Raw genomic sequence first — 27,168 nt, forward strand, 5'->3', positions numbered from 1 at the left:
GGACAAAGCTATAGCACTATAGGTAGCGTTGCAGCCTATTAGTCTGAAGGTTGAGAGTTCGAATCCTGTTAATGGCAGTAGGTTGAGATGTCCAATCAAACCATTATGTTTCCATCTCTCTCTCTCATCAATCTATTGTTTCCATGTCACTCTCTCTCTCTCTTCAATCTATTCCGTTTCCATGTCTCTCTCTCTCTCTATTCACTGGCCCCGTATTATCGCTGCTTGCAGCTATATTCAAACTTAGAATTTGCAATATCTAGACAATATTCCCATGTTGATATCAATAAGATATGGCGCAAATTGTTGGTGATGATCAGTTGGTGATGATCATGTTGAATGTCATGTTACTTAAAAGTAGGGTAAGGTTATTTTCTTTGGTTAAAATAAGTGTTAAACAGCTCTATATTCTGATAGTACTCATTGCTAAAGAGTGTTTGTTCAGTAACAGGAGTTAGATGTCTCTCCAGCTCTTTATTAAACCGAAAATGCATTTTCAGCTCAGGATATCAATTTTATCCAATCAAGATAGAGAACTCAGACAGGATCCAGATTAAACAAGTGGGAAGTGATGACACAAAGAAATGAGCTGACAAAATTGGAACTGGAAGACTATAACTTGAAAAAGTGCTCCTCGGAGCACTGCCAAACCCGTGGTTGAAATCTGAATGGCCGGACTTCACATGGCGTGTGTGCAGAGGAAAAGAGGGACAGCAGAGGAAAAGAGGGACAGACCGACAGACCGACCGATAAAGCCTCCTGCCTCCTGATAAACTAGTGCTTTCTCCTGATTGGCTGACATTTTGTCACCTACTTGAAAATGTATTTTCTGTTTATCAAAGGGCTGAAGAGACAGGGAGGCTCCTGTTACTGAACAAACACTCTACAGCAATGATTACAGAATATAGTGCTTTAACCTTTTCTTTTTAAATAAATAGTTTTAACCCAAAAATATCACTTACCCTACCTTTAAAGTTAGTTAATGTATTGAGAAATAGAAAAAAATCTGAAGTTGAAATTTGGTCATACTTAGAAAGATTTGCTAGTCAAGACATTTCGGAACCCGAGTTTACTGACCACTGGATCTTATTCCGACTGGGATATGAATGATATGACTTTTCTTCTTTCATCTAGGCCTATTTGGTTTACCAAATATTAGTATGCGGGAACTTATGAACGTATGAACTCTTGAGTGTTGATATTAGCTGTAACAGAACGACCATTCTACTCAGATTCAAAGGCACTGATCCTCATCCAAGCACAAGAGATATATAGTCCTGCCAAAGAAAACCCTCAGACTGACATTCCCACCAACCAACATTCATGGACTATGGTCTGGTCCAAGATGTGAACTATAAGAAAATGCTTACATTCTCAAAACTTCTAAGCCAAGAAGCAAAACCTCATATTTATCTACACACACAGTACTTCATTGTACAACTGTGTTATATGACAAAAACTTAAATAACATGTTTTCAGCTGAACCGACTTGACTCACGTCCACTCATGCACGCTTGTAAAACCCCAAGCATGCATTTGTATGCCATTAAAAGTGCCTTGGTGTCAGTATATAAAAGTAACATATATGCTGGATGTCTCTGGCAGCTTGGATAGATAGAGGTTAGGGAAAGGCAGATCTCCATTGCTGTCTATGTGCGTCTGGACTGTATAAGCCTTCACTGCTGTTCTGCCCTCCAGCACAGAGGTATGGATGAGCCCCAGCCTGGCCTGTTCATGATACGCTGCTCCTAGCTCCCTCCCCAAGAAGATGTCTTGGGTTTGGGATAATGACAGGACCCAGGCTGGGGCAAGACCCGGATTTCTGTCCGGGTCTAATCTCTCGTCCATGTTTGTGTCTCTATCCCCTCTTCCTTTGTCTGTGTATTTATTTGTGTTTCTGTGCACATTTCTCTCTGTCTCTGGATCCAAAATTGGGTCTGGGTTATCGTTTCTGTCCTTCTCTGCTCTTCGCTGCAGGCGCAACACCGTCAGCTGCTCCAGGTGCTGTACGGCGAAGTATCCCTCCTGGTAGGCCGGTGGAGACGGAGGCCCCTCGGCCCCGGACCCCAGAGGACCACACCGGAGGAGGGTGAGGTGACGCACCTCTGAGTCGTTGAGCAGACGCGCCACAAGTTGCGGTGCTGTGTACCAAACGGTGAGACGCCTCGTTCGGACTATCGGCGTGGAGGAGCCATGCGGCGACATGTGGCCAGGGAAGGAGGGCTGCGGCGGGGGTCGTTGCAAGACAGAGAGGGGGAGGTCCTTACAGCTGCAGTCCGTGGGTGGCGGCAGGGCGCAGGGGCGCAGGTCACGGATGCAGGAGCAGTAGTAGAGGCTGCGGTCGGTCACGTAGGCCAGGCGCAGGTCGGACCGCGGTACGGCCGGCGCACATGCCGCCATGCACACCAATACACACAGCAGAGGGGTGGGGGGGCTGAAGGCTGACATCGCTACTGGAGGAGAGCCTCACAAGACATGTTGGACAGACTTCATCTGGGCGTGTGAGGAGCAGAAAGAGACAGAGGTTAAAGAAAAAGTAAACAAAAACTCATGCAGTCACATCCACATGAACACACTTGAAGCCAAGTGCTTTGATCCGGAGCCCAATTCGGTGCATCATCAAAACAACCTGCACGCACCAGCACCAGCACACGCACGCGTGTGTGCGTGTGTGTGTGAATGAGTCAATCAAAAATAAGAGAATACTCGGAAATCATTATCACAGCTAAATCCTCCAAATTGTTGGCCGGCTAATGTCACTTTGATTTAGATAAAAGCTCTAATGTTTCAGAACTCTCATTAATTAAGAGCAGACACAACATGCATATAAGCCCATAAGACACTTTGCTGTGTTTTGATTCATGAACCACATTTGCCAAGGTGGTAGTGATTACAGAGGGGGAGAGAGAGAGAGAGAGAGAGAGAGAGAGCACGCAGCAGCTAGCCATTTTGTTTATGATACAAACATTGGCCATTTGGTGATGATAAATAGAAAAAAAGTGTCCATCTCGTTCCACTTGTATACAGTGTACAAGATAAGGAGAACGTTTATTAATAACAGATTACATTTTGTACCTGAGCTGAAGTATCTGTATCTAACGGAATGGAAAATCTAAATACTGATTTGTATTGTATGAAACCCCACTGAGATAATAGGGGAGAAGACCTGAGATCATCATTATGTAGAATTCAATAAACTATTTACTGAAAGGACTGAAAATTTAAGGGACAGTAAATGAAAGTTTGGAGATCCGGATTATTCGCCCACTGAGTTGCTGGAACAACACAGTGAGTAATGCCCATCAAAATTGACAGTGTTATTAAAAGTCTATTCACTAACACACAGTTTTTATGACTCTTGGGGTCAATGTTTCTCAAACAGTTGGACCGTCAGAAGTGATGCAGCTCTTTCTAGCTTTGTCTGAAAAACTGAGGTGAGTCTTGACATTGCCTGGGTTTGTTTAATGCCTGGTCCAATCCAGGGCAATTCATTAAAGTAACTGGTTGCATTTCTTGTTGAATATTTTAAACCCACCCAGCACTATGGTTTTGTTGCATCAGCATTCCTGGTCTCACTTTAGAGCAGGGGTCTTCAACAGGGGGTCCGGGACCCCTAGGGGGTCCTCAGAGATACTGCAGGGGGGGCCGCCAAATATTTAAGTAACTTCATTTTAACTTAATTTATTTTTTTTACTTTTACATTAACCACTTGAACCCTCGCATCCCTATTCTGGGGGGAACGCACTGTGAGCTTGTAGCTATGCTATTTTCGGCAAAGAGGTTTGGTGTACAGGGAAAAAAGAGCATACCAAGTACTGAAGCCAATGGTAAAGTTTACGTATTTAAGTATTGAGGGTTTAAGAGGTTAAATGTCTGAAAATACACATTTAACATGAATCCAATATGTAGTGGGGGTCCCCGTTTCATCTCTCTCTCTCTCAGCTAAGGGGTCCTTGGCCTGAAAAACGTTGAAGACCCCTGCTTTAGAGGAACGTCTCCTGGGTCCTTCCTTTTCCAGCAGGTTATTAGGGAGACGTGAGAAGAGGTGACGTACTGTATAGAGCCTGTACAGTGACACACTGACAGCTGGTTTAGATCAACAGCTCACACACACGCACACGCACACACGCACACACACACACACACACACACACACACACACACACACACACACACACACACACACACACACACACACACACATACACAGTTAGTTCCCTAATTTTACACATGGGCATGTTACTCCCAGAGCAGATGTGCATTGTTCAGCACTGATGATTGTCAGTGAATTTTACTGGTGCACAAACACAGATACCATGTGCAAATGCAGACGCATGCACACCACTTGTGACAGTGCAACTGGGGACATTACATAAATGTTGCAAAATATACATTCAAAGCTATTTTGAAATCCTGGCTTGTACCCTGGGGTGATGACCTTCATTGAAATTTGTCTGAATGGTTTTGTCAATACCACATGATTGAGACATACATGTAATACCCCTGGGCTTGTGTTTTCTCTAACCCAGTGGCTTAGTGTAGCTCAGGCCTCATGGTGTTTAGCCAAAGTGCTCTCTGCAGCCCTATCCGAACATATATAATTACAAAACAATAGGAATCATTTTTATGCTATTTAAAAAGTTATACAGTTTAGTTCCTGTTTTATAATAGACACCACAAAACAAAACACATAAACAAAAGATTTGTAATGTCGCTTGGATTGTGATGTGTACAATAATTATAGTTCATTTGGATATAAAAGCTAAACATTTTACAAATCTGTGATATTAGCCTCCCATTTATTATTACTAGAGAATTCCAGTAAATATGTATGGATTTCATTATAATGTTCAAATGGATCCTCACTAGCATTGAGGTGACAGCTAGTGTAGGATCACCTTTCGCTGACATCGTTAATGCCCACAGTTCCCAATTTACTGCTGATGGATTGAGAGAAAAGAATACATGCATGAAGGAATTCAATGAAGGCAGTGGAGAACATACATGTCGTTAGCCTTGATTCAAAAGTACTCAGAGCTGGTGCAAGCCTCAGATCCCCTGGAACCTTGTTTCAATTTTGTGTTGCATAATAACCAAACGCTGCCTCACCATGTTTTGTTTTAACTCTAGGAACAGTTAATAGATCATTGGTCCCAGACCACTGAAGACTTCTTGTGGGTTCATTATGTAAAAGCAAGTCAGAGATATAATTTGGCTCTAAACCTTTAAGCAAAGACACATTTAGCTCAGTCATGGTTATATGCCTCACCCGGTTATGCAATACCCGTTGTCGTTGTACCTGTTGTCAGAGTACTCGCTTGTTAAGAGTACCCAGTTGCGGTACCCGTTACCATACTAATAACCTTAGATATTACAATCAATGGGTGATTTATGAACGGGCACCCGCACTGCGATACCCGTTGCTGTACTTATTGTCGTCAGAAACGGCTGATCTTGTGTTGATGAGGTACGTGGGCATAAATGAGAGACAGACAGCCACGCAGAGATCTATTTTGAACTCTGAACTCTATACCACTTATATTGGTGCAGCGGCACAAACCCCCCCCCCCCCCTGACGTTGCCAGCTCTGGGGTCAATCCGTCAGAATTATGCCCGGGACAGACATACACACAGATAGACACAATACAGAAGAGTTTTGTGAATTTATAGATTGATTGTTAGCAGTTGCATTCTGAATGAGCTGTAGCTGTCTTGACATCTTTTCTGGGGATACCTGAGAGAAGACCATTACAGTCGTGGTAACGTGCTGAAGGTTAAGCCATGGTATGTTTTTGTCTTGTTATTAATCCAGTCCATTAATCCAGTAATTCTTGCTGCTTGAGGTGATAATAGACTGACTTTGTTTGGCGGTGTATTCAGAATTTAGATCTGAATACATAATTACATCAATAAATCAATATGATTTCTTGCTTGACCTTTAGCCTTCGAAAACAGGAAGTCATGGTGAGCACTTCCTTAAGGATTTTGTAGTCCAGTGGTTCGCAAAGTGGGGTCCTCGAGGGGGTTCCAGGGGATCCCCAACAAAAATAGTTAATATACCATCAAAATCAGTTTAACCACTTTAACCCTATACATCGGCTATTTGAAAATCCAAGCTCACAAAGACACGTTGTGAGCTTGTAGCTCTGCTATATTTAAAAACAATAGTGAAAAAGTGTGCCCCTTGCACAAAACATTTTCAGATGGGGGTCCGCAGCCAAATGTATATGAATTTGGGGGTCCTTGACATGAAAAGGTTTGAGAACCACTGTTGCAGTCTTAAATTCTGTCATGTTTTAAGATTTTACTGATTACATATAAAGCACTTTCTGGCATGGTTTGTAATTACATTTTAGAGTTATTAATTAGACTTAGACTTAGAAGCCTGTGCGTGGCCTGAGGTCTGCAGGCAGGAACTACTTGTTCTTGAGTCGAGGTTGAAGGGTGACTGACTGTTCCTTTTATGGATCCTCTCTGGAACAATCTGTATTAAGAGCTAAAGCTTGCTTTGTACTCTGTTTTTTTTTCTCGAAAGGCCTTTCCATAGTTTACGTCTTGAAATCAATACTGTTTGAGTCACTTAATGCATTAATTTCACATTGATTGCACATTCTATATTTTTACAATTGAGCTCAGCTAATAGAACCTACCTGCTAGCTCAGGGGAGAAATTGAATCTTGACCATCAGGTCAGAATTTGTGTCAGATCCTGTGTCTAGGTGAGACCTTTGACACAATCTAAATGTCTCAATAGAAGAGCAGGGAGACGAAATACAACCACCCCAATTGTATAAGTTATGTTGTATTAACATACTCTACCATACAGAATTACAGATTGGACAAAATTACACTTTACATAAAAAGTCACATAGTGACGCTTTAAGTGTATTATTATTAGTAGTAGTATTATTGTTATCGTTATTGTTGTTGTTGTTATTGTTGTTGTTGTTGTTGTTGTTATTATTATTATTATTATTATTGTTGTGATAATTATTAAGGCCAATTAGTCAAAGCTGTAGGCTATTACAAGATGCTATGTACATAGCCCTAACCCTGAGTTGGATTTGCACACTGAAATTCACTGATTCTAATCTCAACAGCAATCTGTTTCAGCTCTCTAACGGTATTATCACTCAAAATAAATTATAATAATGTTCAGTTTACTCAGGACTTGAAAGATTTGAGTCAGTTCAATCAAGCAGTTGAACTTATTTCACATGCCATGAGTCATGACAAAGCTCATATTTTTTCATTTGGTAAATCTAATTCAACATTTTTACACTCAGTCAAGGGCTATATCCGTGCAGAGAATGGTCACATTACATAACGCGGAGACAGGAAAACATGAGAAGCTCTTTCTGAATCCTTTCTTACACTAGCCAACTACAACACAGTTGATTGATCTAACAGTCGTCGCAACAACTATCTGTCGAAGTGCTTGTCATAGGCATTAATTGCTATTATTACATGGCTTGGATTTAATTGATATGATCTGTAAGTTAAGCAGCTATAAGTTAAATGTTCTCATGCGCAACTCACCTAAGGACGCAGTCGAAGAAGAAGTGATCTCAAGCTCAGCTGGGATGGACTGGGACTTTAGTAGCCCCGTTTGGAACCTCACTCTCCACGATAGCTCCGAGATGAGGTCCCGCTGTGTAGGGTCCCGGCAGAGGTAGAGTCTGTTCAAATGCATTAAAAATCACCTTTTCCCAGCATCGTATCCAAAAAGTAAAGGTAGTCCAAGGCACCTACAGATGTTTGCAATTTCGCCGGAAAGTAAAATTTAACCGACGAGGTTGGAAAAAATGTTTAAAACACTTATTTAGTCAGCCTGTGCCATGTTTTCCCATTATTTGTAACCGAATCGGGAGCAGTACTGGCACCTGCCGTCGTGGGGTTCGTCCGGGTTGAATGGGAAAACATGGCACAGGCAGACTAAATAAGCGATTTAAACGGGTTTTTCAACCTCTTCGGTTAAATTTTACTTTCCGGCGAAATTGCAAACATCTGTAGGTGTCTCGAAATACCTTTACTTCTTTGCAACGATGTTGCGAAAAGGGTATCTTTACTGCATTTGAACGGACTCTACCTCTGCCGGGACCCGAGACAGCGGGACTTCATCTCGGATCTATAGTGGAGATGTTCCAAACGGGGCTGGGACTGTAGCAGCTGACGTCAGGACTGAGGAAGTATCCAAGAACTGGGTGGACTCACTGGAGACCGATATATTATATCTCTATGCTGGAGACACAGAGGTTATGCGCAGAGAAACAGCAATGCCATAAATAAACAGTGGTGGGAAAAGTCAAATGTTTTACCTAAGTGAAAGTATCAATACTGCAATGAAGAAATACTCTGTTACAAGTAGAAGTCCGGAATTCAAAATGTACTTGGGTAGAAGTACAAAAGTATTGGTATCAAAATGTACTTAAATACCAAAAGTAGAAAGTACTCGTTATGCAGAATGTCCCATTTCACAAGTTTTCAAATGTATACAAATCTTTTGAAAATAGATTGAATGAATACTTTATTTAGAAGTTTGCAGAGAGAAATAGCACATGGAAGTACAGTTCAAAATACAAGGTCAACTAAAAAGGATGAAAAAGCCAAAGAAGCCTTTCGGCTTGATTCAAAAGGGGTCCACTCCGCACATACTCAATTCATAAGAAATTATGCCAATACTTTTGTACTTTTACTCAAGTAACATTTTTGAACACACGCCTTTTACTTGTAACTGAGTATTTTAATATTGTGGTATTGCTACTTTGACTTAAGTAAAATATCTGAGTACTTCTTCCACCACTGAAAAAGAGGCCTGTCCTCTCTAACATAATCAAATCACACTATGTCCTGAGATCCTTAAAACCTGCCCCTTCTAAGATTATTCTATTTATTTGTTATATAATGTCATTGAAGGACAGACAGTCCTAGCTTTATTAACAATAATCTGTGATTGCCAAGTCTTTCTCCCCCAGGTCCTCGGTGGCTGGTCTCCTATATCTGTTGGAACAACAGACTATTTGAAACAACAGCCTCCTCCTCCCAGATGTTCCCAGGCAGCTGTGCTGGCCACTGACTCATGCCTTTAAAAGTAGACCTTCGCATTGTGAGCTTGTAGATTTGCTATTTTCAAAAGATTTGTATACATTTTAAAACTTGTGAAATGGAACATTCTGCATAATTAGTACTTTCTACTTGTTGTACTTTGAGTACATTTTGATACAAATACTTTTGTACTTTTACTAGAGGACCTGGCTAAGATATGTATGCACTTAATTTAGGAGAGAATATAGTACTGTATGATATCATACTAGTCAATTAGTGCTGGATTTATAGGAGTTGAGGCCCATGGGCCATCATTTGGAAAATTAAAAAAATAAAATACAATAAAAAAATAAATGAAAAAAGTAATCGGAAAAACACGGCCCCCTCATGTATACGGAGGGCAGGGTGAGTCACCAGAACCAAGGACGGGTGTTTTTGATGAATCTAAAATGTTTAAAATGTAGTTTGAAGTTACAATGGGTTTGTATAGGAAGGGGGCGTGTCTGATAAAATGAATATCAAATATCTAAATAATGAATCAAGCAACTTAAAACCTGTCTGGGGGGCTCACAAAGGCCTGAGTAGATGATAAAATGACCAAAAGTTTTTTTGAAAGTGAAATATCCCTTTAAGCAGATAGAGCCATGTTGGAAGTAGTGCACCAGTTAGGGTCATTTTAAAAAGGGCGTGGTCATTTTCGGCTATTTTGTCCCAGATAGAAAATTTGTCACAGTTCCTAAGTTGTTCCCTGGGGTCATATTAGCCAAGAACAGTTGAGATATTCCCTCCTAAATAAAGTGCATACATATCTTAGCCAGGTCCTAGACTATCAAGTATATTTTGTTTCCAGACTTTTACTTTTTCTACATTGAAGTATTGATACTTTTACTTAAGTACTTTTTCCACCACTTGACTTTTCCCTAGTATATTATATTATGTAGATATAGCTGTGAGTAGCCAATATGAACTGTTATAAAAATGAAGATGATGAACTGATGATTAATTGATATTTTACTGTCTGTTTGCATTGTGTGTGTGGATTGGATCCTGTATTTGTACGTTGTAACTGGCTTTTTTCCCATTATCTGACCGCGCTGCCAGTGTTTATGTCCTTTGTGAAGGCATTCTTGTACTTGGTTTATGTGGCTGGACATAAATAGATATTTCAAATGCGTATGAGACGTGTGTGTGTGTGTGTGTGTGTGTGTGTGTGTGTGTGTGTGCGTGTGCGTGCGCGCGCGCGCGCGCGGGGGTGTGTGGGAGGGTCCTATCCTCAATGTCCTCATCATCGGACGTGCTTCCGTCAGACGCATTTTTTCAGGAAACCAGCGCTTGCTTACTTTGGAAGTGAAGTGGGAGTCGGCAACGACACGACGAGACAAAGATAAAGACAAAGATATAATGTATTTAGATGTCTATGAATAGGCAACGTTGGTGTAATATAGCCTGTATCTTTTCAATATACAGTCGGAGTGACTATTAAAATGCAGTACCCGCTGATAACAACAACAACTGCCCTGGTGTTGTTCTCAACACTAGCGGCCGCCGCCAGCAACGCTCCAGTCCACGGTAAGTACCTAACTAACTGTCATATCCCACAAGCCAGGTTTATTGATGCGACGTGGCCGGGGAAGTTTGCGATTTGCAAGCTTGTACATGTACATTTCTCTAATAAGTGGATTCCAGGGACTCTCAGGGTTCCTTTTAGGGTGTCCTAAATTGACCCTTACACGTGTGACTCTGACAGTATACGAATGGAACCAAATGGACCCGCTAGGGTCCATTTGGTTCCATTTGTATACTGTCAGAGTTAAGGGGAGACATTGGTGATGCTTTTTGTGTTTATCTTGTACAGCAGCAATTTGGTCAACCACCATGGTTGTTTTTTAAATCGTCGTAAATAAAATTTGATATGGTTTGCTATTTGGCTCAGAGACGAAAGGTTATAATACGTGAGTAACGTGATCCCTGTGCTTTACTGTTTGTTTGCCCATCCTATAAACAAGCCAATGAAGTGCATGATGATGACGATGAATCACCAGCAGTGTCTCGTGTGATTCTAGCCTATATGTCTTAGAATGCCGGACATTAAAAAAAACCTGCATAGAGAGAGAGAGAGAGAGAGAGAGATATTGGTGTGGGAAAATGAGCAGCAGCAGCCTGTAGGTGGTTTCTGGTAAGTTTGTCTACTGGTCTGGTACAGTGTACCCTATGCCAGCCAAGTGGTAGATAAGCCCATATCATTTGTTGTTTGAATTCCAAGTACATTTGACACAAACTTCGGAAATGAGCTCCAAAGGCTTGTTGATATTTGGGCTGGTTAAAAAATAAAATGGAAATAAAAGTCTTACCTGTCACTGTGTCTGTTGTGGTTGGAGTTGTGGTAAACCTGACCACAGGTAGTTTCAGGTCAGTGTGTCAGAGAGGGATCTGGTGGGTGAAGTTGTGGCACGTTTGATCATGTGTGTGTGTGTGTGTAGGAGTTGTGTGACGCACTGGCTGTGTTGTGGAGAGTTGAACGTTCGTCAGGTTAGCAAAGTCACAGGCCTACTATATTATGTAACCTATGTTTCTGGTAAGTGCATGAATGTACAGTATGGATACATGAATGTCTGTGTCCTGAAGGTGGTCACGGGATGAAATGGTGGTGTTGTGCAGATGAACCAGGGGCTGCTCCCCAGAGGCAGGATTTTACAACAGTGTAAATTCATTTGTTTAGAGATAAATAATAGCTGGGGCTGTTTAATACATTAGGCTTCCAATTTGTGGTTATTATAGCTCATCCAGATTTGACATCTTAAAGAATAAACCATACACAGAAAATGTGACGATATGGAGGCCTGTATAGTATTGACATTTGGTCAATGAATGTTTGATTGATAGAATTAGTCAACAGCATGGCGGTACAGTAAAACACTTGGGCTAAAAGGACAACACAAAAAAGCTCTGGCCTGGGGACTTTCCATTGTGGTACTATGTACAGTATTCAATTATTCAACAGAACATAGAATATTAACACAAAAACATGTCATCAACAAATACAAATAGCTATATTTACAGAGGAGAAAAAGGAAAATCTGAGGCAGTGTACTATGACCCCTCATTTCAAGGGGATTTAATATCTATCTCCACGTAGTTTCCTGACAGATGCTTTTTCAGGCCATTTATGAAAGAAGCCAGTGATTCACGTCCTTTAATGGACAGGGTTCCCACGGTCATGAAATTCCTGGAAATATTTTGAAATTTGAAAAACTGTTTTCCAGGCCTGGAAAAGGTTTGGAATTAATCAAATGTTTTGGAAAATCTTTGGCCATCGTCTCTGTCCAAAACTGTTACTTTTCAGGATTCAAATTTTAAAATGGCGAAAGTAGAAGATCTACAAGCTCAAAACGTGTCGCTTCGTGCCACGTTTTGAGCTTGTAGATCTGCTACTTTTGATGCTTTTGCGTGACGCTGTATGATTTACAAAAAAAACACAAAAAGTTCAAATACAGAGATAAGAGGTTTCTGCCCGACAGCAACGAAATATATTGTTTTTGTCTAACATTATGTGAAAGATTGGTAAATTGTGGTAACATGCAGTGTTACTTGATACGTTGTTAGCTTGTAGATCTGTTCTTTTTGTCACGTGACACCTTCGCTCGAGTCTGTCTTGGGGCATTGATGGCACACTGGTTTAAGAGTCTCAATATTGCACCGTATGATTTCTATAGTCCTGAAAATGGGGTTAAATTAAATACTTTGGAAAAGTTATGGAACGGTTTTGAAAATTCATTGTTAAAAATGTGTGGGAACCCTGAATGGATGATTTCACATTATGGTGGCAGAGTAGTAGAATTATTTCTTTTTACCATGTTTTTGCTAAATTGGGGGCGGGGGGGGGGGGTACTAGATCGTAGGTGCTCCCTCTGGTGTTGTGGCTGTGGGTGTCACTCACTTTGAAGAAGTAGTTAGACTGTAGTTATGTCATGATGAGAACCCTCAAGTTTTAGTGGATTTGTTTTATATAGTAAGCCAATCACATGATGACGCCATCCTGCTTGCAGCTGCAGGGCATAACCATTGATGGAGTTGGCTGTATGGGTGCCATTTTGTTGTTGCCTCTTTTTATGAACTGGATGGATACATCTTTTAAGAATGATCTACAGAATCACCATGGAGAAATGTCCCAACATTGTCAAAGGCACCTGGCCAAATTGCACTGAGGCAGTGTCATGGTTGCTAGAAAAAACGATTTCTTCTCCAGCGACTTCGGCCTAAACAATGATGGCGCTTTGCCAATAGTTTGTGGTCTGAACATGTGAGAATGTCTTACTGACCAGGATGTGGTTTCTCTTCCTGCTTTTGAGGGCTATGTGAGGAAATAGAGTAACCTTAGTTGACTGCAGATTGTACTGCTGGTAATCTTTTAAATGATCACAGCTCTAAAGTGCTGCAGGTGTACTGTAGTCAAACACCATGTAACTTTTTATAAATTAATACAATTTAAATTAAATTATTTTCTGTATGGTAGACCGAGTATGTTAATGCAATACAATTGGGGTGGTTGTATTTTGTCTCCCTGTTCTTCTATTGAGACATTTAGGGCGTGTCAAAGGTCATGTCTCACCTAGACACAGGATCTGACACAAATTAAAAAGAAAAAGAAAAAAAAGTTTTTTCTGTTTGTAACAACCATCACATCAGCCCCTCTCCAGTCTGTAAGCTATCGTGTACACAGATACGCGGCTTGTGGGTGTGGGTTGGCTTGTGGGTTGCAGCTGTAAACCACTATCTTAAGTGCTGCGGTTATGACCTCTGCACACTGCAACTGATTTTTCACACCTTCTGTCTGTCTCTCCCCCCCCCCCCCCCCCCCCCGGTGCGTTACCCTTTCAGGTGCATTACTCTTTCAGGAACTTGACACACGTACGCACGTACACACACGTGCTGAGAAATAAAGTAGTGGCTGAACGCTGGCCATACTTGTTCTGCGAGGGCGGCAGGAAACGTGTTGCAATATATCTCACTTCCAGTACTGCTAGACTTTGTGGGGTCAACATCTAGCTTCCTTCCTTTGGCGCGATGAAGACTGTGTGGGGCCAAAACATGTTGTACATGTTTTACTTACTACTAGTACTTACTACTTTGATGTATTACTTCATCACATCTTGTAATTCTCAGACTGAAACTGGCTGGCATGTGTAAGCATGTAAGTGTGGAGGGGCAGTTTGGCATGCATGGGCATGTTTTTGCATTGGCCCACAGGTGGGTGGGTGTGTGTGCGTGCGTGTGTGCGTGCATGTGTGTCTGTGTGTGCGCGTGAGTGACAATTGTGCAATACTGGCCTCTTCCCGTTATGAAAACTTGAGACTGTGTCAACAGATTAGAGAGAATAGGAAAACAAAGCACACTGGATCATGCTCCCATAGTTAATTTGATGGATTATCACGAAGGTGATGTTTAACCACTTGAGCCGGGCCCTAGCAATCAGTATTCTGGGGGGAACATTCACCGAAAGTAGCAGATTGTGAGCTTGTTGATCAGCTGTTTTCGGCTAAGAGATTTGGTGTAGAGGGGGAAAAACGCACCAAGTACAGTGCCAACTCTGGGTCGTTTATAGAGTATAGAGGGTCTAAGTGGTTAAAGAATCTTACTTAGCTCTTCCTCCTTTATCTGCCACAACAGAGAACAGGTGGGAGAGTGAGGGGGGATCCATGCAGTAAAGTGCTTCGCACCAGAATCGAACCTGGACACAGGGTGCCCCAACATTTTGATAGTAGTCGGTTGGACTACGTATGTAGTAGAAAGGTCTATTATTGAGGCCATTACAGCAAAGACAGTTCATATCTTAATGCTGACTATTGTTTATTTTTTCCTTCTACAAATACAAAGGGAGAGACAACACACTTGAGGTGGGGGTCTGGGGGAATGTAGGGTTTGGCTTTGCTCAGACCGTAACAAAAACTTGTAGAAGGTGTGGAAAGTGTGTTTTCAGGAAGGAATTATGCAATTTAGCAAGTATTTCTGTGTAATTTGCTAGCAGTGCACGCCTGCCTTCTAGTGGTCGTTTCTGGTGTCACAGGATCACTACAAAATACAGTTGATGAGCCATCCTGCCATAGGTTTTGCCTTAAACGCTGTCTCTGTCCCTAACGGGTCCATTTGGTTCCATTTGTATACTGTCAGAGTTAAGGGGAGACCTTGACATATTTTTTTTTAAGAACCATTGCCCTATACGTACATGAACAGTAGGCTATAGTGGTGATGCTTTATGTGTTTATCATGGTTGTTTTAAATGTACATCATAAATAAAGTCTGATATGGTTTGGTGTTTGCCTCAGCCGAAAGGTTATAATACACGAGTAACATGATCCCTATGCTTTCCTGTTTGTTTGTCTATACTATACAAGCCAATGATAGTGCATGATGATGATGAGTCATTGGTGGTGTCTGGTAAGTTTGTCTGGTCTGGTACTGTACCCTATACTAGAGGTTCTCAACCTTTTCAGGCCGTGACCCGCCCAAAATAATCATTATTTGAACTGGGGACCCCCCACTCTGATAAGCACATTTGTTTAGAGATAAATAATAACATTAGGCTTCCATTTTGTGATTAGCTGGTTATTATTGCCCATCCAGATTGTCATCTTAAAGAAAAAAACATACACACACTGAAAAGGTGACGATATGGAGGCCTGTCTAGTATTGACATTTGGTCAATGAATGTTTGATTGAATTAGTCAACAGCAACAGTAAAACACTTGGGCTAAAAGGACAACAAAAACAACAATGGCCTGGGGACTTGTTTCCATTGTGGTACTATGTATTCAATTAATTTCAAGAGCATAGAATATTAACACAAAATCATCAACAGACTAGGAGCATAGAATATTAACACAAAATCATCAACAGAGCATAACATTTTAACACAAAAACATGTCATCAACAAATACAGATGGCTATATTTACAGAGGAGAAAAGGGGAAATCGGAGGGAGTGTACTATGACCCTTCATTTCAAGGAGATTTAATATCCATCTCCTCTTGTCATTTCCTGACAGATGCTTTTTTCAGGCCAGTTATGAAAGAAGCCAGTGATTCACGTCCTTTTAATGGATGATTCCACATTATGGTGGCAGAGTAGTGGAATATCTTTTCTTACCATGTTTGTGCTAAATTTGGGTACTAGATCGTAGGTGCTCCCTCTGGTGTTGTGGGTGTGGGTGTCACTCACTTTGAAAAAGTAGTTAGACAGTAGTTATGCCATGATGAGAACCCTCAAGTTTTAGTGGATTTGTTTTAGATATTCAGCCAAAATGGGAAAAAAAAATCATCAACGCAGAGTCCGATTGCCGTGAAAGGCAGAGAAAGAAATGGCACCCTTTTCACATTGGCCTATTATAGCGCCACCAGGAGGCCACAATAACCTACCTGACCTGGCGGAGACCTGTGCTCCGAGGAGCACTTATTCTAGTACTCTTGATTTCTTCATTGCCAAGAAAATTGCCCTTTCTATAGCACCAGCACAGTACTGTTGCAGCCAGTGCTAGGTGACTGGTGCTATTCAAATGCTGTGTGGAAGGCCCACAGGATGCTTAACATTTTTTGGGTAGCATCATGGTTTCCTTTTGGTGTTTTCAAAGCACTAAGTCATCCCTGTCCAGAATTTCTGGGAGTCCAATGCTAATGTATAATTCGTTGTATTACCATGCCACTTGCTGAAATGTACTGATCTTCAACTGAAAAGCAGTGTTTTGGTGTGTTTTTATTTATTTTTACGAATGACATGGTCGTACAATGAAGTAATTAGGCTTAAATGCTGTCTCCGTCCACAGTGCCTCCGCCAACCAACGTGACATTGCAGTGCCACAACTTCCGAAATATTCTCCACTGGAACTACAGCCAGCCCTCCCTACAACCCAAATTCTCTGTAGTTATAATGAAGAAAAATGGGTAAGTAGAGTGCTCTGTTTCAACTGTTATAGGCAGTTTGTCTGTGTGGAGGAGAAGGTTCTATCTACCCTTAGGTGCCCATGAACTGTCTAACCCTGTTACATTTTTTCCCCTGTAAATTTATATTAATTTGTGGACTCAAATAAAGAATTGAAATGTGTGTATGTGTGCGTACTGTGTGTTAGTTGTATTAGTTTCTATTTATTTATTACGTTTTGACTGTTTTCATTTTCAGTAAGTTTTAAATTGCTTTTAATTTATCTATTTTGCGAAAAGGCTTAATTTCAGTTGAGTTTTTATTAGTTTTAGTGTCTTAGTTTTTTTTATTGTAATATGCGGTAGCCAGTGGCAAGTTTCAAAAAGCTCAGAAAAATAGTGAAAATAGCCGATCTAAAAGCTCACAACGTCTCGTGAGCTTGTATATAGAAGAGAGCCGCTGTGTGGAGGGTGTAGATAACCACATGTCTACTCCGATACAGTCGGTGGCTGCTTCTTTTCGCTTGACAGTGAGCCATGTGGGGTTGATGAATTTCACCTGGAGGGCATAACCTATTATCCATACCAGTTCCACTCCCTGCTGAACAGTAGCCCCAACCCAACCTGTAGGAGTCGCTAGTGAACAAAGAACACAATCCAGAAGCAGATTTGAACTGGAAACATATGACACCTACAGTATATGTGTTTACAGTTCAAATCTGCTGCCCAGCCAATCAAACAAAACTAGGTAAATGAACCCGAACATGAAACTGGTATGCTGGGTGGGACTACCATAATGTACAGAGCCTATTGTGTTTGGCCAAATCAGAGGCACTGGAGGGATGGACCGACCAGGTGGGCAAGTACTTTACCCTGTACCCTGTCCCACCCGGACACCCCAAAGATAGGGTTCATGTGAGAACCGTGGTGAGATTTTCACCTCAAGGACCCCCAAATTGATAATTTGATATGTATTAGGCCCCCCATAAGAAGAATTTTGTTTTTAGGTTAGATTTAATGCAGAATTCTACAACTGTCTAATACTGTAGTTGGGCATATAACAGTGGTGGGAGTGAGATCTACAAACTGTATGATCTGAACAGTCCTTCTTAAACATTCTCTTCTAGTTGGTGAAATAATAATGAAAATAAACTGTTTGTCTTTTTCTGGGGACAATCTTTTCACTTTGAGAACTGCTGATGTAGAACAGTGGTTCTCAAACTTTTTCATGACAATGACCCCCAAAATGATATGTATTTGGCCGCGGACCCCCATCTAAAAATATTTTGTTCCAGGGACCCCCAGAAGCAAAGATTGAAGTTACAAATGTTAGCTTTAAAAAATGTATATTCAAAGATTTGCACAAATTTTCAAGATTTTTCAAAAATAGCAGATCTACAAGCTCACAGCGCGGCACTCGGTGCCGCGCCATGAGCTTGTATATCTGCTATTTTTGAATAGCCAAAGTATAAAAGGTCATAATTATTCTGATGCTATATTTACACATTTTGCTGGGTACCCCCTGGAACCCCCTCAAGTACCCCTGGGGGTCCCCGGACCCCACTTTGAGAACCAATGATGTAGAAGAACATGTGTTTTGTTTACTGTATGCTGCATGTGCATCCTTGGTTTCTCACCAAGTATCTCATCTGTCCAGCGATCCTGAGCAGTTGTGGGTGGAGTCACCAAACCTCTCTTGTGACATATCATCCCTGCGTGATTCAAGTAACGACTACGTCGTAAATGTGACTGCTGTGGTTGGAGTGACAGAGTCTGACAGCGTGCCTGAAGATGGACTGAGCTTCAGCTATTTCATGAACTCCCTTGACGTAGATATTATCTGTGAGTTGGGCTGTCGGCATCTAGTTCACACTGACAATATTTTGCTTTATTTTGATAGCTGTAAAAAAAAAAAAAGTGAGCTAAGCACACGACTCCAGAGTTTGGGATTTCATTCACAACCGCATGTTCATAATTTCTTTTTTGTTTACTCCAAGGCAATTTGGACCTCCCGCCCGTCAATGTCACTGTACCAAAAGATGGCATTATGAGCTTTAGCTTCTTGCACCCCTCAAAAGTCTATGACAAGAAGGAGGACCCGAAGAGGAAGAAGAGATTCCCGGAATCAGAGAGATTGTTCGACTACAGCTACACTGTCCAAGCCAAAGGCCAGGTCAGACTGTGTGTGTGTGTGTGTGTGTGTGTGTGTGTGTGTGTGTGTGTGTGTGTGTGTGTGTGTGTGTGTGTGTGTGTGTGTGTGTGTGTGTGTGTGTGAGTGTGAGAGACTCTCTCAGAGAGAGTTCATAGTTTGGTTACCAAGAGGTATCACAATCAGTTCTTTTGAAATTAACATACGTTGATAGCAACAGCAAATTTGTATTCTGAATATTTGGACTGAGTGAAACGAAAACGGATGTACAAGTAGTTTTAACATCTCACTACATATACAGTAGTAACAGCTAGCAATAATGTAACAATAGGATATGATTGGTGCATTGCTCTCACATCCTATATTAGGATAAGGATAATTCCTTTTAACAGGTCGTTCATGAAAGTCCTTGCGATCTTGTTTATTAAAATTGGCTTATGGGAGGGCTGGATAAATATATATATTAATTAATACAAACAGCAGTTGAGAGATTAAAAGTATAAGATATAATGGTGTATAATAGATTTATAAAAAGAGCACCCTAGTGAGTGAATGGACAATGCAGGTCATTTATAAAAAGAGCACCCTAGTGAGTGAATGGACAATGCAGAAACCATGTAGTATGGTTGCAAAGTAACTTGTTCGTTTCCAGCCAGAGTCATGTGTTGCACCTTTCCCAGTCTTAACTCAGCTCCCTGTCTCTGTACCCATCTAAATAAAACAGAAGATGACCTAAAAATGCCACCAGTTATAAATATAGCAATAATATTGCACAAGTTGTTTTACAGATATTGTACATATTATATATTGTAACATGTACACACTGCACTTGGTAGGTGCAGTGGGAAAATGGCAAGAACAGGAGTGGCAGTGGCAAGAACAGTAGTGTTGGTGATAATACATAATAGTAAGGGTGGTGGAATAAATCACTTCTAGTACACGTTTTCTTGGTATTGCAGCCTCATGTACTACAGTATGTACTGGTGGTTTGTTTCACATGTTCTGTTTATTAAAACTGTAGTGTGTGCTGTGTGTTGCAGAAGGAAGATGAGGCAGAACCGTTAAAATGCAGTGAAAAAGTGTGCAAAGGCACAGTAGCTGTTGTCGGAGGCCCAGAGAACCACTGTCTGGTGATGATCAAGGGAGTTTGGAATGACATTACCGTTGAGGCTACTCAGGAGTACTGTGCCCAGGCAGGGCCCGCTGCGTACACAACAAGTAAGATGATCATTTGAGGTTAAACCTTACAGTTTAAAGAACTGCTGGCCAATATGACATCACAGTGACATCACAGTGGCAATGAACCCAAATGCCTTTATTCGATACATCTTGATTGTTATATCAGCTTTAAGTTTAGTTCCGACTAAAGTTGCGTTCAGACCTGAAAATAGTTTTTTGTTCTAGCGGCGTGACTACATACAAAGTCAATGCAAAGACGCGACGTGGTGCAATGTGGCACATTGTTACATCGAGCGGCGCGAACGAAGCGACTCGTTGCCTCGGTATCTTCGCTTCAGATGGAAAAATCCAACTGAAATGACCATCGCTTCCGTCCCACTTCACCCATCCCGTCCTGACAGCAAATTAGTGTTGATATTGTTTTGTAGATTATGTTTGGTTTTATTCATCCAGCTCCAACCGACTCGGAACTAGCAACACGGAAAGACAACACACACAAGCCCTTGCAGAGACATAGGAACTGATTTTGCTGCTCACAAACAATATAATATAGCAGGAATTCTTTTCAATATATTGAACATATTCCTTTGGCTATTAAAAGAGCCGTTTTGGTGTTTTTTCTCAACCCTGAGGTACTCCCAGAGTATCAACGTAAGTTAACGCTGGAGGGGTCCCTGTATACATTTTATATATATTTTTTGGAGACCTCACTGTCCATGAAAAGATTCAGCGACACCGTTCTCTCTCGCATAAGTGCTCGTATAGCCTAGTTCTGAACCAGATCTGCAATCTCATCTGAATGACTGTTAAAGCACTTGTTTAAATGGCTGAATGATTAAGCATCTAACTTGTAACATTGTAAATATGTAATATTGTTTTTAATTGCTTGTACACTTAGAAATATCCTAACAATTTCATATGACACATCGTCGATGTATGCTTTTACAAAAGAAAAAAGAATCACGTGTATTATTAGTTTTATAGCTATACATTTTTGGAGGGAATATTATGTTTAGATGCCTGTCAGATGGTCAGATAATGCTGACAAATAGAACATGTGCTCAATCTTTCTTTCGTTTCTTTTTGTTTCTTTTGTTTTGGGTGTTTTTGTAACCCCGAGACGGTACATGGCAATCCACGTTTTATCAACAACAAAATATAGATTAATAAATGTGACAAAATACAGCAAAATCCCAAAATTATGAGTACTAGTCCATACCCGGTCGATACCCATGTCCCCTAGGGTAGGTACCCTCAGAAAAACATGCAGTAATCCTGGTCACAATACTGCCTCCCCCTGGCCAGCCGGGGCGTCTGATGGAGGGGAAAGGAACTGGTTGGAATAACGTGTTCCTTCCACGCGCTACGTCCTACCACGGAAAGTCCCCTGTCAGGTGATAAGAAGGTCAGTTGGTTCTCATGCATTGAAGGAGGCATGAGCTCGGCCCTGGCCTCCCTAGGTTGGCAGAGGGAAGGTAGTGCCCAGGAGTACATAGACAATTGGCACTGGGTGTAAAAAATGGGGTTACAAAATCGTGGGATAAAAATGTAGTAAAAAAAAAAATCAGATCTACAAGCTCATAAGGCAAAAAGTGAGGTATGAGCTTGTTTATCTGCTATTTTTTAATATCCAAAGTATAAAATGACACAGATGCTTTCCCGGTTTTCATGGGTTAAAATGAGGTGTGTGTGTGTGTGTGTGTGTGTGTCAATACATGTTTTAATAATTTGCATTTTGTCTGTCCTCTAGATCAGATGCTTGTCTCCATCCTTTGTCCCGTGGCATTGCTCTGTATTGCAGTTATTGTCGGCTGGATGGCGTTCCGTAAACTGACCTCGGGCTCGTCCAAAATTCCGGCTGCTATGGTACGTTCATACTGTTCTTATGATTGCAAACTAGGAGAAAACCCTTTCCCTTATTCAATAGGCCTGTCATTATATTTTTAAAATCGTCTGATAGCGATTATTTGAGATAATCTCAGTTATTCTGCATAACAGTCATAATCGTTTCCATGTTGAAAAATGTTCATACATTTACAAAAAAATGGAAATGGCAGATCTACAAGCTAACAACGTGTTGCATCGCGACTCGTTGTGAGCTTTTAGATCGGCTATTTCCACTATTTTAAAATAATATTGAAAGTATTATTACATTATTATGTCCCAAATTTCTTTGTATATTTAAGTTATTTGTCATATCTGCCTTGTGCTATTTTTGTTAGCCTAAAATCCAAACAGATGTAATGATAAGTTATACTTTGTTCCCATGTTTAATGACAAAAACGCAATTAAATCGCTAATCGCAATTATTTGTATGACAATTAATCGTCAAGTAAAGTTTTCATGATCGTGACAGCCCTACTACTCAGCGTAGTTATACTCTTGACCTTTGACTCTCAAACCCCCCACTCCCTCCCTGCTTCGCCTTCTGTGTTTTCCAGGACTTCAGCAGGAGGGGGAGACAGGAGACTGTAGAGAGTCAGGAGGTGTTCCCAGTGGAGCGCTCTTCCCCAGGTACAACGCCTCTGCTGTCGGACGTTCAGGATCTTGTCTTCATCACCGCAGAGCCAGAGGTATGCATTGGTACGACGGTACAGGATGAGAGTGTGTCCAGCGCGCTGGAGGATGAGCAAGAGGAGAGTGAAAAGGGGGAGGAGTCATGTTACGACTCAGGCAAGGTCCTGGATGAAGAAGACAATAACAACGAAGGGGAAAGCGGGTACCCCGAAGAAGGCGACGAGGGCCGGTCAGCTTACGAGGGCCGGTCAGCTTACGAGTGCCGCGACAGGCTGACTGCTGAACTCTCCCCAGGAGAGGAGGTGGAGGCCTACCGTGGTTGATGATTCGGGCCCAATATTGGCTCACCTAACTCGTTGAGTCTTGTCCGTTTAGGAACGAATTAGCCGCGTTAATAATGACTAAACGTGCAGCTGGTGACACTCGGCTGATAACAGCTGCCGGTCTCAAATCATCTCTATTTGTTGAAAAATAGTGATCAAATCTATATCCGTTTTTGATTAAGTCGGACTGCAGTCCCAAATATTAAATCTGCTGCCTAATATTTTTCTGATTGGAGAAAATGTATGTGTTACGAATAGGGAGCTAACGATCGATCGATACAAATATGATGATTAAAATCAATGAAACGAAAATTATCACAATACTCTTTTTAAACAACAGAGTTTTAAGTTTGCTTGTTCTCCGCACGCTGTGGCACCATCATACTACAGAGGATAAATTAGGTTTTAACAGTAAGGTTGTGCACGGTGTGTAGTGTGTACAGTTTAAAGTATTTGTCAGTGAATAAATGCTCCTACTGTTAGAGATGTTTCTGATGTGGTGGAGTGGCATGTCCGCCTGCAGACTCAGAGGGAGCCACATAATGAGCTCAAACCATGCTGTATTTGTTTTGAGGCGGTGCTTCCGGCGAGACTATGTTTAGTTTTGAACAGACTTCTGCGAATTGCACTTAAAACATATCGCAGTAATGACCATTGACCACTGATGTCGTGTTACAAAAAGTTAAACAGTATTACCTGATCTCAGACTTTCGAGTCATTAGGTTTCACTGGACAAAGTCTGTCTTTAACGGTCTTCTAAGAGACTCTTGAGCAGATTTTCATAAAATTATGACAGGAATGTAAAATACTTATATTTGTAGTTAATGTGGTTGCCCGAATAGGGCAACCAGACTATAGTAATAGATCATCTTTATTCTTTATTCTAGATAAACTGTATTTTGCCGCGCAGTATTCTCCCACAGTTTTTTTTTTCCCACACTCGTGTCATATGTCAAAATCACCGACTTCATCGGGAATCCAGGGCTTGTACTTTGCTAAGAGATAGGTTGTACAGTTTAATTGATATTGATTTGTTAGTGCATTAAATGTTCCCATCCACTTTGATGGGAAAATGAAAAAACTCAAATTCAAGTATTTTTTTCTCAGAAACCATAAGGACTAGAATTACAAGACTTAGAGGGGAGGTTCATAGTCCAGTGCAAAATTATTTAAAATATAATTACACCAACCGGCCTCATGGTGGCGCTATAACAGCTCACTTTACGTTTCGGCCTATAACTCTTGAACCGTAGGTCTTAGAATCAAAACATATTTTCCCCTGGATTCCTTGGCTCATGACACAGCTCCCCATATAGGCCACGCCCATTTGCGGCTAGATAGTTTTTCCAACATTTTGAATTTTCTTCAAAACACACTTTTTGCACCTTTTCCTACAGATTTTGTCCAAATCTCACAAAAATGGGTACACATGATCTCTGAACCCATGCGATAAACATGCACAAGCGGAATTTTGATAGTCCATACTGTTCATCCGTAATAGGCTTCCAAAGTTGGTAGGAGGGGCTTGTTTTACAAAAAAACGAAATGTCCGGTCAATCCCAAATTTGAATCACATGTCAAGGGTGGTTTACTCAACGAATCCCCTAAAGCAATTCCACTTTAATCCATAGGGGGCGCCACAAATGCGCAAAATGTAATCGTTTGATGCAAAAACATGATTTTTGCAGGGATCAATCCTCTCAAAATGAAATGCAAGTGATCTCAGGAGTGACGTGACTATACAATTGTGCCGTTACATTTGTGGGAGGGGCCTATTTCTTAAAATCAAAACGCCACGTATCACGAACGCGGGATGCGATCGGCACCGAATTCGAATCGCACGTCGCGCGGCCTTCGACGGTATTCCTCCCGGCGTATTCCTCGAGTCCCAGCGGCCGCGACCGGTGTCGGCGCAACCACACTTTGCAATTTCCCAGAATTGAGAAAATTCTAGTTTGTCTTGTTCCTGCTTTAAAACACAGGGGCTCCTGCCTTGTAGACTGTGATGTTGTTTAAGTTCAGAGATGAAAGGAAAAGATGCAATCCACTTTTTTATTTTCCATTTCTGAATATGTTTATCGCCTTTTTTGGGAACTCTTGGCCTTGCTCGACTTTGTTACACCATTCTTGTTAAAGATCAGTCATGTTAAGTCGTGTATGAGACCGTATACATGATTGTTGGCAGGTGCAAGTGGAATTTTGGACATCACTGAATGTATATTATTTGTTTTCCTATTTGCACTTGTCTGATATAGTAGGGGTATAACAAGGCAGATTGATTGACCGTTTTTAAAGGTACCGGCAGTACAATGTGTTAAAAACACACCAAATGGATGACACAAAAAAGCCAAAGGCTTGTTTCCATTGTCCATTAAACATTAAACATTAAACACTCAGACAGCTGGACAAAACAGGAGTGCAACAAAAATATAGAAAATCTAATTCATGTTAAACATTATCAGATTTTTTTTTACTGTTACTGCTCAGATATGGGCTCCACTTCCAAACACATCTTGAAGAAAGGATGCCCTAGAATAGCAGGGAAGTGTACTTGTGCTACTGTAAGTGGAAATTCCAAGTGGTCATATAACCTTCCTTTCCACAATCTAACTGCTAGGCTATGTATTGTGCCATGTCTTTATACTCTGCATTCAGCTAACACATTTGAACCATTTCATTTAACAGTTGTTAATTATTATGTAACCCGTATACAGTAATGAAACCTTCTGCATAGAGATGGTGGCTACACTTAAGCGTAAACAATATTTTCAGCGTTCTTTCCACTATGGCTAATATTCTGTGGTCACCTGTGGACCTTCACTTTTATAACGGCATCAGAAAGCAGTGCCTCAGTTGTGACTTGTTAAATTTCCCATTGCTGTACTATGCCAGTGGTTCTCAAAGTGGGGTCCAGGGACCCCCAGTGGTCCTTGTGGGGGTTCCAGGGGGTCCCCAGCTAAACGATTGATTGTTAGGAGCCAAATGGACCAGTACACTCTCAGAGTTATGGGGGTCCGTGGCCTAATGCATACCAAACAGTTTTTTTTTTTTAACTAAAACGTTTGAGAACCACTGTATTATGTGACAGATGTGAAGAGAGAAACATGCATGTCTATTTACCATTACTCTGAACGCTTTGAATATTGGTGTGGTCAACTAGCCTGGGATCCAGCCTGCTTCGCTGCGTTCGGCAGACTTTTTTTCTCTCTCCGCTTCTCAGTCTGGAATGCCCCCGATTGACTCGTCTTGCAGAACTACACTGGAACTACATATGTTACGTTAGGCAACGTCGTTGCTGATTGGATGTTGTTCAAACGAATGACCAATCAAAACGATCACACCGTTTTTTTTGTCCCGCCCCACACCACAGACCAATCAGAAGCCACGGTAGGTTTCGAACCTTGGCTGCTGTGTCCCGCCTCCCGAACGTAGCGAAGCAGGCTGGATCCCAGGCTAGTGGTCAACAACATATTACCTGACATTTGTAGCAAAGTAGCAAAGACATGTTTTTATTGTTCAGTATGTTTTTTGTAATTATTTTTTTTATTTTCAATGGTCGACATCTAATGTTGGACGTTGGATGTATCATGAGGTCAAACAAACTGGTGCCTGTATTGATGATACACAAAACTGTACAGCTTTTCGTTTACTGTACATTGTTTATTTGGATGTATATCACTATCCAATGCATTAAATGTCTACAAATGTTTTACTTGTGTAGTTTTGTCTTTAACCTATAGACGGATTTCCGCGCGACGTCATCACAGAGCAGAATGCGCAATCTGCGCATGCTCGGGGGAAACGAATTGTTGCGCCGTTCACTCTGTTGTTGTGTTCGGGAGTTAGATAGCCATAATTCTGCTATTATAGGCATAATAGGCATAATGCTGCTATTATATACAAACAGATCCAACTTCCGACAAATCATTTTTATTGAGTAAACAAGGTATTACAAACTGCATAATTTAATCTACTTTCATTAAACCCGGTGAAGATCATTTCTTTTATGAATGGACATTTGACCAGAGCTGCTGCGGGTAATGGCG

The 27,168-nt window shown here is 41.2% G+C and overlaps 3 protein-coding genes across 4 annotated transcripts in view; 1 reads left to right on the forward strand and 2 right to left on the reverse strand.

The window, feature by feature from the left end:
* The window catches only part of rgs17 (regulator of G protein signaling 17), a 385,251-nt gene that overhangs the window by 223,574 nt on the left and 134,509 nt on the right, over positions 1 to 27,168 (reverse strand). The window lies entirely within an intron of this gene.
* LOC311059178 (uncharacterized protein) lies at positions 1,382 to 11,453 on the reverse strand. 2 transcript variants are annotated; one of them, XM_084076864.1, is made up of 3 exons: positions 11,396 to 11,453; positions 7,539 to 8,240; positions 1,382 to 2,493 (listed from the first exon to the last, which is right to left on the reverse strand). In XM_084076864.1, exon 3 carries the CDS (start codon positions 2,446 to 2,448, stop codon positions 1,564 to 1,566), a length of 885 nt encoding a protein of 294 aa, XP_083932990.1. In that variant the 5' UTR covers positions 2,449 to 2,493; positions 7,539 to 8,240; positions 11,396 to 11,453; the 3' UTR covers positions 1,382 to 1,563. The 2 variants fall into 2 exon arrangements, with proteins under 2 accessions (XP_083932990.1, XP_083932991.1); XM_084076865.1 differs by lacking the exon at positions 7,539 to 8,240 and having other exon boundaries at positions 11,396 to 11,443.
* On the forward strand, positions 10,363 to 26,840 carry LOC311059177 (uncharacterized protein). Its single transcript, XM_084076863.1, has 7 exons — positions 10,363 to 10,613; positions 16,861 to 16,978; positions 18,612 to 18,796; positions 18,952 to 19,127; positions 20,144 to 20,321; positions 22,033 to 22,148; positions 22,724 to 26,840. The coding sequence occupies exons 1-7, from the start codon at positions 10,529 to 10,531 to the stop codon at positions 23,120 to 23,122; spliced, it is 1,257 nt and encodes a 418-aa protein (XP_083932989.1). The 5' UTR covers positions 10,363 to 10,528; the 3' UTR covers positions 23,123 to 26,840.

This window comes from Gymnoscopelus microlampas, assembly GCF_963454915.1.
Source record: "Gymnoscopelus microlampas genome assembly, chromosome: 13".
NCBI lineage: Eukaryota > Metazoa > Chordata > Actinopteri > Myctophiformes > Myctophidae > Gymnoscopelus > Gymnoscopelus microlampas.